General features: G+C 53.9%; 3 protein-coding genes across 3 annotated transcripts in view; 1 reads left to right on the top strand and 2 right to left on the bottom strand.

The window, feature by feature from the left end:
* Nucleotides 1-205: 205 nt before the first annotated feature.
* LOC122384119 (ankyrin repeat, SAM and basic leucine zipper domain-containing protein 1-like) overlaps nt 206-17,512 on the bottom strand; it is a 53,305-nt gene continuing 35,998 nt past the window's right edge. Inside the window, exon 12 of the mRNA XM_043371151.1 lies at nt 206-1,635. Coding sequence (XP_043227086.1) covers nt 1,435-1,635 — 201 coding nt within the window. The 3' untranslated portion in view covers nt 206-1,434. The remainder of the gene's footprint in view (nt 1,636-17,512) is intronic.
* LOC122384117 (putative protein kinase C delta type homolog) lies at nt 6,871-10,803 on the top strand. The gene has a single exon (XM_043371149.1). The coding sequence runs from the start codon at nt 7,173-7,175 to the stop codon at nt 10,149-10,151; it is 2,979 nt and encodes a 992-aa protein (XP_043227084.1). The 5' UTR covers nt 6,871-7,172; the 3' UTR covers nt 10,152-10,803.
* On the bottom strand, nt 12,036-15,994 carry LOC122384118 (putative protein kinase C delta type homolog). Its single transcript, XM_043371150.1, has one exon. It carries the CDS (start codon nt 15,528-15,530, stop codon nt 12,675-12,677), a length of 2,856 nt encoding a protein of 951 aa, XP_043227085.1. The 5' UTR covers nt 15,531-15,994; the 3' UTR covers nt 12,036-12,674.

Here is a 17,512-nt window from a genome sequence, read left to right as displayed (position 1 = left end):
GCCGCGCGGCGGACGAAGGGCGAAGCTGCGGCCGCCGACCAGCGCGCCGCCTACCGGCCCAGCTGGGAAGCTGAGAGGCGTTGGTGAGACGGACATCCTGACGCCAATTACTGTCAGGAAGCGGGACGGCGGACCCCGTGGGACGGACCTTTCGCCACAGACTGGGTAAATAGGAGACTCCTGGCGCGAATAAACGTCCTCCTTATACAACGTAATAACGTTTATTCTTGGCTGCCAGACATGTCACAAACTAACACTAGAAAAAGCTCGCAACGGCACGGCATCAACAATAATGGGTCACATCTCTTTGAAAGCGAGAAACAGCCAACGCGACCAACAGTCCGCGAGTCGCAGCGTCCACCCGTTTCTTTGTACTGGAGCTAAGCGCGAGCAACACGGCTATTCTGGTCCTACGCAGCGTCAACGCTACAGTCGGGTTCACACGGGAGCACCGGACGCGAAACACATCTGCCGTCCCACACTTTACAGGGATTCTCATTCCGTCAGATCGAGCTGAAACTGAGCCCCCTAGGGGCGCCGAGCCATGGCCTCATTATAGTTTTAGTTAGTTTAACTCGGCCAAAGTCGCTGTCGGTTCATTTCAGTCGCGTTCAGTCGAGCGTCGATGTCGTTTCATTTCCTTCAGTGTCTCTGAGCGCTCCGGTCGCTGCTGTGCCCATCTGTTCTCGCCGGGCGGGCTGGCGGCGGCGGCGATAGGGCGCAGCTGGCTCCTCCGGCGCCTCGGGCCGCTCTCCGACGGGCCGTAACGGTACCGACGGCGGCAGAGAGCCCCACCCGGCCCGACCGACGCACCCGGCCCTCCTCCCTCACTCTCCCCTCCAAACGGCCCCCGCCCTCGTTGGCAATCCACACACCCACTGCTGAAAAAGGAGTCAGATCGAGATTCACTCGATCGACCGAATCTCGAGCTGACCACGGAAAAACCAGAGAGGAGGAAGTCTGCGCGCTAAAACCCTACCAGCTCGCAACACCGACACGTAAAGGCACTAAGCAGCAGTTAGCTGAGCGGCGGCTGAAGCAGGGTTTGGGTACCACACGGCAGTGTCCTGCAGCCAGAGAATGGCACAGATTTCTCCACCAGACCTGTCTGACAAACTGGCGGCCGTCAGCTGATACAATTCACCTGGCTCTCCTGAGAGGTGACTATCGGGGGCAGTGAACAATACTGTTTTACTCCTTCCGGAACTCTAGGAAACAGCTATCTCGCTGACACTGCAACAGAAACACCCATCTACGTCTAGGAGATACTCCTATCAACGCTGGGCCCGGGCAGATCCTACCATCACGCCAAAGACAGCGCATCGTCCGCAGCTCACTACTGCTCTGTCACAGTCAGTCACAACCAACCAGCTCTCTGTGCGCTCACACAACGCTATTGCCCGAGACCTGAGCCCGGGGTTAAACCCTACCACCTCAGACCAGTGTCACCGCCGAGCCGACCCGTTTGGCAGAGAGTGAAGCCAGCAGTCTGGCGCCGAGCTGGGGCCAGCGGCGCGCCGCCAGGTAGCCCAGCACGGCGGAGACTAGCGCCCAGCCGGTGAGCCGGCCGGCCCAGCGAGCGGCCGGCGCTGACACCACCAGGTCGGCCGGCACGTGATCGGAGGCGCCGCGCACCTGGGGAGAGAAAAGGGGTCAGACGAAACTGAAGACACAAGGGAGGGAGAGGTCAGAGGCACAGTGCACCTGGGGACACAGGGGGGGGGGGGAGGTCAGAGGCACAGCGAAACTGAAGACACAGGGAAGGAAGGAAATGTCAGATGAACAGCGCACCTGGGAACACAGGGGACGAGGGTGGAGATGTCAGAGGTCACAGGCGCCGCACATCTGGGGACACAGAGGGGGAGGGGAGGTCAGTGGTCAGATGGGAGCCGGTCAGCAGTCAGCGTTTGGCGGTCAACGGTCGGAAGTCAGCGGCTGTGGACAGTGGTCAGGTGTCGGGGGTGGCCGCCAGTGGTCAATGCCCATCGGATCACAGGTCATTTGTCTTGATCGACGATCAGCGATAGGCCAGGGTCAGGGGCCGTCGGTCATCCCTCAAAGTTCAGCTTTCATCGATTCACAGTAACATGGAGACTCTGAGACACGGCGTAATGTGGAGACAGCGCACCGAGGCACCGTCGGATCAGTATACCTATAGTTACATACCAGTACCCTTTCACTAGCTAAGTTACATTCAATAAACACAAATCTAGTCTATGAATGGCGATCCTACATAGGTGAAGCATAAGGTCACAAATTGGCCTGCAGAATGCAGATACACCACTGGAGTGAATATGAATGAAGCAATGAAGCGTAAATTATCCCATTCACGGTATATAATACGCACATAAATACAGTGATCACATATACCTACACACAGAAATCAGACGGCGTGACACCGGCCCTTTACGTTCTCAGTCGGTAAATAGAAATGGGAGAGAGTAACAGTGTCACGGTGCAGATCTTTGGATCGACTGTGCTATATACCGAGGAGTAAATGATAGAGTACCTATATCAGCATTCAGCATTGAGTTTAGGAGCATCATCTCTCAAAACTATAATATAGTATTTTCTTGACGGAGACTTTGCTGTGCATTGTTCATTTAACAATACGCATCATCGTATTTTTCTTCGGAAACAACACACAAAATGCTGCTCTGCTTCTCCGAAATTTTTGTCACGGAACCCAGTTGCGTCGAAAACGAGCCATTTTAGCACTGACCGCCGACAGCGCATTGCGTGCGAATGCGATACATATAACTAGTCTCTGTGCAGCGCGCATACCTCGGGGACCGATTGCAATTTCTGTGGCAACACGCTAACTGCGAGCTGAAACGCTATGATAGATACGTACACTTTAAACAAAGCATTGATCACTGTGAATACCCGCACAGTGATATCATTCAATCACGTAGCACATCCGGCACGGCCTCGTATATCTGCTGAGAATACACTGACCTACAGATCAGAACAAAGGCAGTCCCTATCAAAGATATTATTCCTTTATTTATGCATCACAGCCATAATCTGAGAGCGAAGGTACTGCAGAATCAATCGTCTGGCTTCGAAATCACCAACCGGATCGGTAGCGGTTTTGGAGTTACTGTCCTGCAAACAATACCCGTCTTCAACAAAATCACAGACCATGAAACACAGGCCCAAGCATGAACCACATTGCAGTTGGTCAAGTAGAGATAACCACAGATCACAGCCCGTAAAATCGCTGTAGCCAGACTCATAAAAGCTCAGACCGTACAGGTTTCGTAACGGCTGACTGCACCCACCCCATGAACAGAGGCGGTCTGTATGGTTCGACCTCCGGCTACCGACCATCAGTGCGATATCAGCCGAGAGCACTCGGCAGACCTCTCACCGCCGCCTCTGAGTCAGCAGAGGAGGGGAGCCCCGGCCTCTTCTCGACCAGCGCGGCCGACTCTCAGCACACCTGTCTGCACTCTCCGCTCAGCAATCAGCCGGGGAGGGGAGCCCCGGCCGCCTCTCTACCAGCGCGGCCGACTCAGGCCGACTCAGGCCACCTGTCTGCACTATCCGCTCAGCAATCAGCCCGCGGAGGGGCGCCCCGGCTACCCCTCTACCAGTGCGGCCGACTCAGCACACCTGTCTGCACTGTCCGTTTAGCAATCAGCCGGGGAGGGGCGCCCCGGCCCCTCTCCACCAACTCAGTCCACCTGTCTGCGCAGACAGTCGGCAATCAGCCGCTACCCCAGACTCAGTGTCGCCCGTCTGGCGTCTCCGTCAGCCGCGCCGTCTAATCCGCGCGCCGATGGGACGGTAAAAACGACTCATTAGATAGATTGGCCCTGGCTGGCGGCCGGCCCGTGCGACCGGCGCCCTATGTGACGGCCAGGAGCCCTCGCCAGACGCGCAGGAAAGACAATGGACGCACCCGGACGGCGGCCAGCGACGGCCAAAGGTCAAGGTCAACGGCGCCCCATCATTATCTCCCAAACAAGGTCGAATGCACACATGGGACCGAACAGAATGACCAAGAAGACGGATATGTAGTGCAAAAAAAATGGCTCGTGTTTTGCGCATAACTCAAGAGACCTAGGACCCAACATTCCAAAACAGTCGAAAAGGAAAAAGGATACCGAGTATCGAAATTTGTGCTACAATCAAATAATTTTTGCTCGTCTTACCGTAAGGGGATTGGAGGAGCACGACTCATCTTGCACTGAACGGAGATATACTACGCCGGCGAGAACTCTCAGCTGACGGTCGCTCTGCGAAGGCGTGCAACACACCAATCTCGCCAGCCGCTCTCCCGCTCACCCACTGCTCGCTTCGCTGGGTACCTCTCTCGCTCTCCATCCGCCCCCGCTCAGCTCTCCATCCCATCCTACTCTCTGCTCTCCATGCGCCCACCCTCTGCTCTCCACCCACCCACCCTCCGCTTAGCTCTCCATTCCGCCCCACTCTGCTCTCCATCCGCCCACCCTCTGCTCTCAATCCATCCCCGCTCAGCCACCGCCGCGCTGGCCGCTCGCTCGACACCACCACCAGTACAACTTGGGAGACGTATGTGACGCGTTTAATCAAAGTAGCCCCAGCGTCCCACGCGGGAATATAGCCCAGCTTTACTGACGAGTTTGAAACTGGGCTCATACATGTAATATTGGCACGGCCGCATCCATCTCCCAGTAAGCCCTCTGAGAAGGTCGGGGATGAAATAGGGGGCAATATGTCGGGGAGAGGTGCCAAATGGGATGGGTTTAAACAAAGTGGGCAAAAGAGACAATTGAGGAAAAAGGCGTGGCGAACTTGACAGACACCCAGTGCCCAGTAAAGAGTGAATACTTTCTTGTTAAAGGCACCACAAACTAGAATATTGTTCAAAATTGTGTTAATTAAGTCCCAGGGGCGCCAAAAACGAAGAAAAAAACGACTTATTCAGATTAGCACAACAACTTAGCTGCTACTTAATTTATTTTCTTTTTTCCTTCACCCGCGAAAAAGTAGAAAATGCATGACAGTTTAAAGGAAGGACGGAAGAAAAACGTGGGAAAACAAACAAGATAGAGAAGAGAGAGGAGAGAGGGGGAGAGAGAGAATGAGAGTGACGGAGGAGATAAAGACAGAATGTAAACAGAATGAAGATAGAAAGAAGAAAGATAAAGATAGAGGAGGGATTGAAAGAAGAAAGACATAAAGAAGAAAGAAGAGAGCGCGACTGAGAGGAGAGCGCTGCGGTGTGGTCGAGATTAGCGGCCTCGGGCCACCGGTGCGACCTCGTCTGACAGTTTAACAGCCGGCGGCTATCGACCGACCGCCCACCGCCCAGGCGGAGGCGGAGGCGGAGGCGGGGGCGGTGGCGGTCCGATAGCCGCCGGAGGAGGAGGAGGTGCCGGCGGCCGGCCGGGCGTGCAAACAGCGCCGAGCACAGATAGCGCGGCGAGTCCGGCCGCCCAGGAGCCGCCGGAGGGCGACTGATAACATATCGGCGCGCACACGCCCCGAGAGCGTGAGGAGCCGCCAGCGGGATTCGTACCGGTCAGATGTCAAGGACAGGAACAGCTACTGCTGAGCGGAGTTTAGCCAGAAAGAAAGGACGGAAGAAAAACGTGGGAGAATAACGAGTTTGAATGACCCGTACCGCCCGGCGTGCTGGGGCCGGGGTGGCATGTTTTCATAAGATCTCGTGTATGTCAGAATACGTATCCGGTTTAAGGAATATCTCAGTAAGCAGGTTGTGTCTGAGAACACTGATCAGTGATCAGCGCAAGAGATCGGAAATTCAGGTCAGATACAACTTAGAAGGATGCAATCATCCATGTAACAATGGTTTGCGAGGAAAGTTAACCTATGCAGATAGGCAATGGAAGAGCAACCAAAGTCAATGCAGCATGTGGATGGTTCGAAACTCAAGCAATTTGAACTTTCGGGAGAGCAGGGGCATCCGGCGTGAAAGAATTTTCAGACCGACTGCCGGGTTTCTAATAAACCGCGTGGACCTGACACTTCTCACAGATCAGTGACGGCGTTTAATTTCTAAGCAGTTCAAAGTTAGTAGGGGCCTCCCGTCCAAATATTTCAATATCCGGTCGCCGGAGTCGCCCATGCCATTATATTGAGATTAAGAGATCCAGCTATAACACCGCACATTATGTCAAGATATGCTGACCAGCATATGTGCTGGGAAATGAATGGATCATATGGATTTGAAGAAAATTTGACGAATGCGCATGTTGGCTAGAATGAAGTTATTCAGGGACACATAAATCCCGAAAAGTTTCCCCAGGAACAGTTGGTGCACGTTTAGTTGCACTTGTGCATAAGAATCGAGATTGAACGTCATTCAGCTCAAGCATATAAACCTCACGCACTCTTAGCATCGACTCTATTGTGACACTATCAGATCAAGGAGCAGAACGACATTCCGTGCATTCAGATTAGAGAGATAAGACTGTCACACTTCGAAAAGTTGGGCGATCTTGTCAGGGGCGTAACTACATACAGCGTGATGGGGGAGGACAGTGCTTTTCTTTGTCATTTAATATCTGCCACAAACTATTGAAGAGCTACCAACATTTTGATAGCGACACTTACATGCCATCTGAAGACCCTTCAGAAGAACAGTTTTTTATGCTTTGCGGTGAGTAAATGAAAAAGCTAATGAAAATTTCAACTAAGTGACAAGAAGAATGATAAATAAGATGGCACTGGCATCGTTGCCGACACAGTGATATTGGAGGAAATTATGGGGAGGGCCAGATGAGACCAATGCACTGTTGAGCCCCCGCAGAGAAGGTGCAAGAGCACCGATCTCGGCCGGCGCCGATCTGCGGATCCTCTCGACCTACCGACAATCAAGAAGTGCTGTCGCCACTGAGACCTGTCTTACATTATCAGCGTGCCATAAACCACGGCGGACGCCGATGGCTGGCAGGGGCTCTGCCGGCCCCGGCAATCAGATCGCGGTGAACTGCGCAGGTCGCCGCTAGTCTCCGCGCTGCGCGACAACTAACCCCGGTGCTGTGATCCTGAACAGAGCTGTGGCTGTGTTAAAAACGCGTTCGAAAGGAGAATTCAAACATGCATTACAACGACCAACAGTGGCGTGATTAGTAGAGTGCGTAAAGGTGGCAACGGTGTAAGGGACACGAAACTGCGGGGGTTGATCGAAGCTGTGCTACAGGACAGCTAACTTCAAGATGGCGCCCGTATTTACGCTGGCTCTGCGGAGTGTAGACTTTGGGGACGGGCCGATGGAAATAGTCGACATCCAAGGACTGGAGGCGCAGCTGGAGCGCAAGGAAGCTGTCAAGGGTGAGGACGGCAAGACCACGCTCGTGCATCAGCACACGTTCACCGTTCACTCCTTGCGAAACGCGTTCGTCGTTCCAGTCAAGGACAAGTCATTCTTTGAGATCACGCTCAGTTTCAAGTCTGGCAGCAAGCTGCAGACGCTAGTGGCTGCCAACACCTTGCTGCAAAAGTGCGAGGACAACAAACAGAACCACGCACAGGTGGTGCTCAAGCTCAAGCCCTCCGGTAAACTGAACCTCCGAGTGAAGCTGGCTGATGATGGCGAGAGCGACGAAACGCCCGAAGGCATGGAGATTGAAACTCAGACAGCCACTCCCGCAAGGCGCGGGGCGGTCAAACACCTCAAGGTTTATGAGGTGCGCGGCCACAAATTCGTCGCCAAATTCTTCCGCCAGTTCACCTTCTGTGCCTTTTGCCACAAGTTCATGTGGGGCTTCAAGAAGCAAGGCTACCAGTGCCAGCAGTGTCAGTGCTCAGTTCATCGCGACTGCCACGGCAAAATCCTGTCACGTTGTCCGGGCTCTGCCGCCGAGAGTGAGCAGAGCGTCATCCTGCGAGAACGCTTCAACATCAACATCCCGCACCGTATGAAGGTGCACAGCTACCGCACGCCGACGTTCTGCGATCACTGCGGTACTCTGCTGTACGGCCTGATCCGACAGGGTCTACAGTGCGAGGTGTGCGAACTCAATTGCCACAAGAAATGCGAAGCCATGCTGCCAAACCTCTGCGGCATCAATCAGGAGAAGTTGCAAGACATGCTCAAAATAGTACGCGAAGAGTCAACGCGACCGAAGAAGGGAAGCACAGAGAACCGGCTGGAACCGATCAAGGAAACTGACGGTCCGGTACAGATTAGTGACGAGGCAGTACAACTGCCTCCGCGTGAAGAGAAACCCGACAGAAAGGACTCCCTGGCGCTCATCGAGCCGCCGCCAGAGCCGAGCGTACCCAGCTTCAACGTCAACGACTTCAACATGCTGAAGGTTCTCGGCAAGGGCAGCTTCGGGAAGGTGATGCTCGCAGAGATGAAAATTGTGCCCAACCGATCATTCGCCATCAAGTGTCTCAAGAAAGATGTGGTCCTCGACGACGATGATGTTGACTGCACGCTGATCGAGCGAAATGTGCTGGCGATGGGCACGCAGCACCCATTCCTTTGCAGTCTCTTCTGTACGTTCCAGTCGCCGTCTCATCTCTTCTTCGTCATGGAGTTCCTCAATGGTGGAGACCTCATGTTCCACATCCAGCAAGCGGGACGCTTCGAGCAGGACCGCGCTCGCTTCTATGCCGCTGAAATTCTCTGTGGTCTTCAGTTTCTCCATTCGCACAATATTGTCTACCGTGACATCAAGCTGGACAATATCGTGCTGGACTCGGATGGTCACGCGCGCATCGTGGACATGGGTCTGTGTCGAATGAACGTGTCTGACCAGAACCGCTGCGCCACGTTCTGTGGCACACCCGACTACCTGGCGCCAGAGATCGTGAAGGGCAAGCGCTACGACCAGGCCGTCGACTGGTGGTCGTTCGGAATCCTCCTTTACGAGATGCTGATCGGACGGTCGCCGTTCTCGGGAACGGACGAGGACGAGCTGTTCTGGTCCATCTGCAACGAGGACGTCTACTATCCACGCTACCTCTCAGTTCAGGCGAAGGAGGTTCTAGGGCTGCTCCTTGTCCGAGAACCAGAGAAACGACTGGGCATGCCCGGATGTCCGGCAGGCAGCATCCGCGATCAGGTCTTCTTCAAGTCGATCAACTGGGAGAAACTGGAAAAGAAGAGGGTGCAGCCACCGGTGAAACCAAGGGTGAAGAACTCGCGTGACTGGTCGTGCTTTGACAAGACGTTCCTGCGAGAGACACCGGCGCTTACTGTGATGGACAAGGAAATCATGAAAACTATCGACCACGACATATTCAGCGACTTCGCCTACGTCAACGAAGCCATGTTCCAGGACGTCACGACAGATGCAAGGAAGATGTCGAAGGCCGAGGCGCCAAACCGAAAAATCTCAAAGCAGCAAGAAGGTGAGAAGGCACTCATGCTAAAGCTTCTCAACGACAACCGCAGTCTAACGGGCAACAAGGCCTCTCACCGTAAGATCTCTGCGCCAACCCCAACAGGGCTTCTGCCACCGCCAGGCAAGACACCGACCGGCTCGCCCAACCGCAAAATATCTGTCCCAACGCCGGTCTCCGCGCCAGCCGGTGTTCAAAACGACTCTCCCCTCCAGGCCAGAAATAGGAAAATCTCTGCTCCAGTCGGCGGCATGGTGCGCAAGATTTCCAAGGCACTCGGCCGGGGTTCCGACTCGACAGACGGCGCCGCCAGCAGTCCGCAGGGCAAATACGGAAAATCCCGGGACGAGTGTCCTCCCAGTCCACGACCCAAGCATGACAACTCGCCGAGCCCAAAGCCGCGTGACAGGTCACGCAGTCCCAGGCCAGCTGATGGACACTCGCGTAGTCTACGACCCGGCGATGGCCGATCTCGCTCCAGAAGTCCGGCGCCGCGCGGGGCCGACTCAGGATACCGCTCGGACCGCAGCGCGCGTTCACCACGGCCCCGCTCGCGCAGTCCCGACGTCAGAAAGGCAGCCTCAGCACGGGGCCGCTCACCGTCGCCTAACCCCCGAACGAAGGACGCCTCCGCGCGGAGAGGCCGCTCCAAGAGTCCGTCTCCGCGCGCGTCCGGCGCTCGTTCGCCGAGTCCGGCGCCGGGGAGGAAGGCAGCGTCTGGTGGGAGCTCGCGACTGCGTCACACCAAGTCAGCCAACACTCTGGGAGTGAACGGACATGATGCAGGCCAAGGAAAACCGGGCCGACAGAGCTCCAACAGACTTCGACCGCCGTCAAGGTGATGCGATATGACACATAACTGCGAACAGGAGACTTTGGTGATACGTCTGTCGCGTAGGGCGAACGTGTTATAAGCTGTTTGCCATTTGCTAGACAAATGTATTACGCTAATGACGAACCAGAAAGTACTAACAGCACACGTCTGGGCCGAGGCTTGCGAGTTCTAACTGTGAGTGGACTGAAGTCCTCAAAGGGTTGATACCAGCTCCTTAAAATGCAGGAACTTTGTGTGCTAGTTCACTGACAGCAACGTAATGAACATACTGAACTGATGAACATACTGTTTGTGATGCAAAAGGTTCAAAATATGCAATGTGCACGAATAGTTTCGGAGTTAATTGCAATGCAACGAACGTAGAATTCAGCTTGACACCATAGCCGTAGCCCGGTGGCGTAGGATTGATCACTGTATGCATGCATGTGCATCACTGTATGTATGCATGTGTAAACTTGACTAGTTACGTGCTACAAAATAGGTACACAATTGATTCAATTCATGTTTTGCTGTCTGAGTTGCCTTAAATTGTACTTTTCTTTCCAAAGAGTGCACTTCAAAGAACAACTCTGTTTTTGAGGCAGCGTGTCGCTTCATAACTGTCGAAATAAATGACACTTATAATCCCTTTTTAATTCCGGCATGTTTCCGCTCCTTGAACTAACTGAATAATTGCTGATGCATGCTGATTGTCAGGAGTATTGATGACGTGTCTGATATTCCTCGAATTCCGATCGTTTTACTATTCTCCGCGACAAAAGGTTCCGAGCTTTAAATCCTTCGGCCAAGGCAGAATGAACGACAGACTTGCAACAGGCAGCCCGTTGGCCAGAGCTTTCCTTGACCCAGACCATTATCTAAAACAAGCCTGCACTTCATAGCACGTGTTGGTCCATTTCACATCCACCGTCCACTAAAAGAGCAGCTGACGTGCGACAGCTGCCGCCTAGAGCGCCGTCGCTGCCTGTTGCATAGTCAACACTGCAATGGAACGTGACCGTCAACCTTTACACCGTACACGTTGCAGCTATATTGAAGAGATGCCAGACTTTGCCGAGAGCCCGAGACTAATAAATGGACACATAAATGAGACACAGCTCCTTCCTGATCATAAATAAAAGTTAGCTAGCGTCAGTTTTTCGATAAGCTATGAATCACGCTTGATGCTTTGCAGTCTTTGCACCGACCAAACGCTATTAATCGCGTTAGTTGATCGAAACATTCCAACTTTTTAGGTACATGTCAGTCCGAATTCCGATCAACCCTTTGCACCAGGCACGGCCGTGCAGTTTCCAGCGCGGAGAGGACAGTGTCATCAGCACAGACACAGCACCTGGCGACGCTGGGAAAGTCCGCCAGCCACCCCGCTCCCGGCGTCACTGCCGACATTCCGCACTAATGACGTCATACTCCGCCTATCGTGGCAGTGACGTCACACACGGCTGGGCTGATTCACGGAGGAGAGGGGGGAGGGGCAGCGACCGCTTACTGTCTTTACCAACACTACACAGATGGAAAAAGCCGAACCACTAGTCACTACTTAATACTTATAGCTTAGGCATTCAAGCATAATTATGATAACATTTACGCAAAGTTGTTGAAACAAAAGGGGACTGATGGGCTATCAGACAACGCGCAAATAGTTATGGTATGGTTATGGTGCAGCAACTCAAAAATTGTTCGTAAAATGTCAAATGTAAAGACGTGAGCAACGGACAATGAATACGATTGTATCGTGGCACCTTGCCACTATATTTCGAGAATGTGGCGTGCGATGCGGAGAGAAAACAGAGTAAACGAAGGTTGACAGCAACAGAAGTAATCCGCGACCCTCACGGCGGGGAAGCGTGAAGTCACGGTGAGATACAGCCGCATGAGACGAAAACAAAGCTTTGTGCAAGTCATGTATTTTCGAAAACACACTCGCAAGGTAGGAACACCATGCAAGAACTGTTACCATTCTTAATCTGCTGCGGACATTTACTAACACGAATCAAACAGGCACTCATCAAAATAATATCAAAAGTAAAACATGATTCGGCAATCAATGATATGTTATAAGTACATCTTGTCCGTTGCACAAGTGGCATACAGCACATAATGAAGTTCCCCATGGTGAACGATTCATTTAAATCTGTGACGATGTTCGCTCGCCGTCTCTGCATTCGCAGCGCGGTAGGTATCATACGCAAGGAACCCTACCAGCTCACACCTGAGTTTGCCGCATTGGCATTGCAACATACGTTGATTCACATCGGACATTTCACTGCCCATGATAACTAGACAACGGAGAGTAAACACAAAATGGACCAGCCATTCCACCAACCAGGGCGGAGCCATAGTGAGCTTGATCCCTGCCGTATCACCCTCCATCGTTTCACATCGTCACATCGCGTCAGTCACATCGAGGTTGAGCCAGAGAGCAAGATATAACAAACCCGGCATCATCAGCATCATCTCGGGTGCTGCCTTTCTCGGCAGCACTTAACTGTCAGTGACCAGGTCTAGCATGCCACAACAATGTATTTTATCACCGCGAAGGTGGCCGTAGGGAGGGCTCCTGCTGCGCCGGAGACCTTTGTCGCCCCTCCGGGCTGCGGCGACCAGGCGTCCAGCCCTTGCTGGCGTCGTGTCCGTTCACGGCCAGTGTGTTGGGGGAACGAAGGTCAGCCGGCGTCGGAGACGGACTCTTCGACCGACCTCTGGTGGTCGAGGGGTCCTTCGCCTTGGAATTCGGCGAGGGGGAGCGGCGGCGCGGCGAGCTGGCACTAAGATCGGAGCGGTATCCGGAGTCTGCTCCACGCATCAATGGACTCCCAGAGCGAGAGCGGCTCTCGTGGGACCGCACGCTGTCTGCGTGGGCGTCCGTCGGCGTGGGACTGCGAGATCCGTTTCGTGCACGGGGACTCGGCGAGCGAGCAGGGCTCGAGCTACGACTTGGCGGTGACGGGCTCTTGGCTCTTCCACCAGAGCCATCTGTAGAGTCGGTTCCTCGGCCGAGGACGTTGGAGATCTTGCGCATCACACCACTAACAGGAGCTGAGATCTTCCTGTTTCTTGCCTGGGTCGCTGTAGCTTCAGAGTCGATATATTGCGCAGATATGTCTGTCGGGACAGATATCTTTCGACCGGGGCAGCTGGAAGACTTGCTACCTGGTGGAGGGAAAAGACCATGGGGTGTAGGCGCAGACATCTTTCGGTGAGGGGCCTTGCCTCCCGTTAGGTTGCGCTTGTCATTGAGAAGCTTCAACATGTGCTCTTTCTCGCTATCCGCCTGTTTTGATGTCTTACGGCTCGGTGGATCACCCTTCGACATCTTCCTACCATCCATCTTTACATCTTGGAACATGACCTCGTTTACGTAAGCGAAGTCACGGAAGATGTTGTGGTCGATGGTCTTCATGATTTCCTTGTCCATCACAGTGAGCGCTGGCGTCTCTCGCAGGAACGTCTTGTCAAAGCATGACCAGTCGCGCGAGTTCTTCAATCTCGGTTTCACCGGCGGTGGCAGCTTCTTCTTTTCCAGTTTCTCCCAGTTGATCGACTTGAAGAAGACCTGATCGCGGATTCTGCCTGCCGGACATCCGGGCATACCCAGTCGCTTCTCCGGGTCTCGGAGTAGCAGCAATCCCAGCAGCTCCTTCGCCTGAACTGTGAGGTAGCGCGGATAGTAGACGTCCTCGTTGCAGATGGACCAGAACAGCTCGTCCTCGTCCGTTCCCGAGAACGGCGACCGCCCGATCAGCATCTCGTAAAGGAGGATTCCGAACGACCACCAGTCGACGGCCTGGTCGTAGCGCTTGCCCTTCACGATCTCGGGCGCCAGGTAGTCGGGTGTGCCACAGAACGTGGCGCAGCGGTTCTGGTCAGACACGTTCATTCGACACAGACCCATGTCCACGATGCGTGCGTGACCATCCGAGTCCAGCACGATATTGTCCAGCTTGATGTCACGGTAGACGATGTTGTGCGAATGGAGAAACTGAAGACCACAGAGAATTTCAGCGGCATAGAAGCGAGCACGGTCCTGCTCGAAGCGTCCCGCCTGCTGGATGTGGAACATGAGGTCTCCACCATTGAGGAACTCCATGACGAAGAAGAGATGGGACGGCGACTGGAAAGTGCAGAAGAGGTGGCAAATGAACGGATGACGAGTGCCCATCGCCATCACGTTACGCTCGATCAGCGTGCAGTCAACATCATCGTCGTCGAGGACAACGTCTTTCTTGAGACATTTTATGGCAAATGATCGGTTCGGCACATTCTTCATTTCTGCCAGCATGACCTTTCCGAAGCTTCCCTTGCCGAGTACCTTCAGCATTTTGAAGTCATCGACACTGTAGCCCTGCTCGTTGGCCTCAGATTCGGTGGACGTGGCATAGTAGGTGTCATCGTGTTGCAGTGAAGAGGGTGCATCGCTGGCACCCGTTCCTTCACCCTCTGTGATCGGCTGCAGGGAGAGCTCGCCCGGGACTTTCTTTGGTCGCTTCGAGTCTTGGACTTGTTTAAGCATTTCCTGCAGTTGCTTTTGATCGACCCCACACAGGTTCGGCAACAAGCTCTGGCACTTCTTGTGGCAGTTGATACCACACGACTCGCACTGCACGCCCTGCCGAAACAGTCCGTAGAGTAGCGTGCCACACTGATCGCAGAACGTCGGCGTGCGGTAGCTGTGCACCTTCATACGGTGCGGGATGTTGATGTTGAAGCGTTCTCGCAGGATGACGCTCTGCTCACTCTCGGCAGCAGAGCCCGGACAACGTGACAGGATTTTGCCGTGGCAGTCGCGATGAACTGAGCACTGACACTGCTGGCACTGGTAGCCCTGCTTCTTGAAACCCCACATGAACTTGTGGCAGAAGGCACAGAAGGTGAACTGGCGGAAGAACTTCGCGACGAACTTGTGGCCGCGCACCTCGTAAACCTTGAGGTGTTTGACCGCCCCGCGCCTGGCGGGAGCGGCTGTCTGAGTTTCGATCTCCGTGCCCTCGGGTGTGTCGTCGCCTTCACCGTCATCTGTTACTTTTACACGTATGTTCAGCTTGCCGGAGGGCTTGAGCTTGAGCATCACCTGCGCATGGTTTTGTTTAGTATCCTCGCACTTCTGCAATAGAGTGGTGGCAGCTACAAGTGTGTGCAGTTTGCTGCCAGACTTGAAGCTGAGCGTGATCTCGAAGAACGACTTGTCTTTGACTGGTACGACGAACGCGTTTCGCAAGGAGTGAACGGTGAACGTGTGCTGATGCACGAGCGTGGTCTTGCCGTCCTCACCCTTGACAGCTTCCTTGCGCTCCAGCTGCGCCTCCAGTCCTTGGATGTCGACGATCTCTATCGGCCCGTCCCCAAAGTCCATACTCCGCAGAGCCAGCGTAAAGACTGGCGCCATCTTGTTGATGATGATGAACGTCCAGCACAAACACACAGTTTTAGCCTCAGGGAGACGAGTTCACTACCACATTTCTCACAGTGAAGACCTCATTGGAAAGCACCGATGTTCTTTCACTGTTTATCAGCTGGCCATTGCGAAATATCGCACCGACCACTCATAAAACTTCTTATGCACAAACCAAACCAGCTCACGTTAGGCCGCTGCACTCGCTGTTTCACTATCGACAAGTTCCGGCACAAATACGTCACAACACACCACGAACGCTCTCTGTGGCCACAAATCACCACCCGGCTGGCTGTCAGCCGGCGACCGTTTCATCCTGCGGCGCTCACCGTCTGTGTCCACCTGAGCCGCCGCCGGGCCGTCCTGTTTACGACCCGCAGATAACCCAAGACAAAACCTCCCAGTGCGACGATTAGCGCAATCTAATCGGGTGCTCGAGCGGCGCGGCGGCCGCGCGGAGGACGGGACACGGAGTGGCGCGCGGAACCGCCGGCCGCCAGCCCCGCGCCGTGACCTTTCGCGTGACGTCACCGTGGACTGGCCCGCGCCGCGCACTGCTGGATGAAAGGGAACGTGCTGGAGCGGCCGTGGTACGCGGGCTGTTGGCCGGTGTGTAGCAGGTAACGGTAGCAGGCGCAGTGGGGGTGATGTGACCAATGCATGGCGACAACCTGCACCGTGACACAGCACGCGACAGGCGCGTGACGCGAGGGTCACAGTGACTGCGTGACACTGCTTCACCCCGGGGAGAGGGGCGGTGACACGCACAGTGGCAGCGCCGTGCTACGGGAGAGGAGGGCCATTTGCGCTGCACAGCTGTGAGCCAGTTTCACTATACACTACCTGGAGTCGAGTCTGGGTCAAGTATTTACGACACAAGGCGACCTGCTGTGACCGTCGTAATTAACATAGACCTGACAAGGTCAAATCTAGAAGCATGGAGCGTGGGTCACGCCGTCTGATAGATTATCTCATCACATATCGGTGGTCCCTGTCCCTGCAACACATAGTCCCACCGGTCATATTTCACCACTACGGTGTGCAGAGTGTGACGTGGCGCGATTTTGTAAGAATCTGTGAATCCGTGAGAATTCAGCCTGGTATGAAAGTCAGCAGTGCTCATTACGAGACAAGTTACTTTGCAATAATGGAAATGCAGCAAAATTTACTGCTACTTTTAATTTTATACTGATCAATAAAGTTGTGGTAACTAATGGCAATGTTTCTTTCAGCACAAAACAACCGAAAACGTTTCGTTTGTGCTGTGCGCCATTTGCAAACACCGTTTCGTAAAATGAAGGAAAACACCCATGCGGAAATTCGGCTCGAGGAACATGTATCGGCAATAGCATCTGTCCATATAGAATGTAGGATATGCTGAGCCATCTCTTAACCCGCGCACCGACGGGGGTCTGCGCCAACTTCGCACCGACGGGGGGGGGGGGGCGGATGACCGCCCCCCCCCCCTGAGATCTCGAGAACGAAGCAAGATAGCGACAAGCGGTAAACGGCATCGGATACGCACGGCCAAGATCTACAATTTTTACAAAGGTCATTTTCAGGTCAGGTCAAAGATGACGTCACAGGGGTCGAAAAAGTCAAAATGGCGGCGCTAGATATGGAGAGAGTTTTTCTCGAATAACTTTCGAATTAGTCAAGATAGGAACAAACTAAGGGCATCATCATGATCCTCTCGTCAATCCGCATCGAATGATATATATGTTGACCTCGAAAGGTCAAGGTCAAAGGTTGACCTCAGGTCACGTGACCTCGAGGTCATCATGTATATCATTCGATGCGTCTTGACAAGCTGAACACAATGAGACCATCCACGCGTCTGTATCTTGTTCCTGTACGGAGTTATTGGCCAAAAACCTTTGGTGACCTTTGATGACGTCACATGACCTCACAGCTGCCCAACAGCAAAACAGACCTCAAGGTAGTGAAGGTTGATCGTATATGAAGTCATGTATGGT

This window comes from Amphibalanus amphitrite, unplaced genomic scaffold (genome assembly GCF_019059575.1).
Source record: "Amphibalanus amphitrite isolate SeventyFive unplaced genomic scaffold, NRLGWU_Aamphi_draft 000181F_arrow, whole genome shotgun sequence".
NCBI classification, from domain to species: Eukaryota; Metazoa; Arthropoda; class Thecostraca; order Balanomorpha; family Balanidae; genus Amphibalanus; species Amphibalanus amphitrite.
This window is presented reverse-complemented; position numbering and strand designations above follow the sequence as displayed.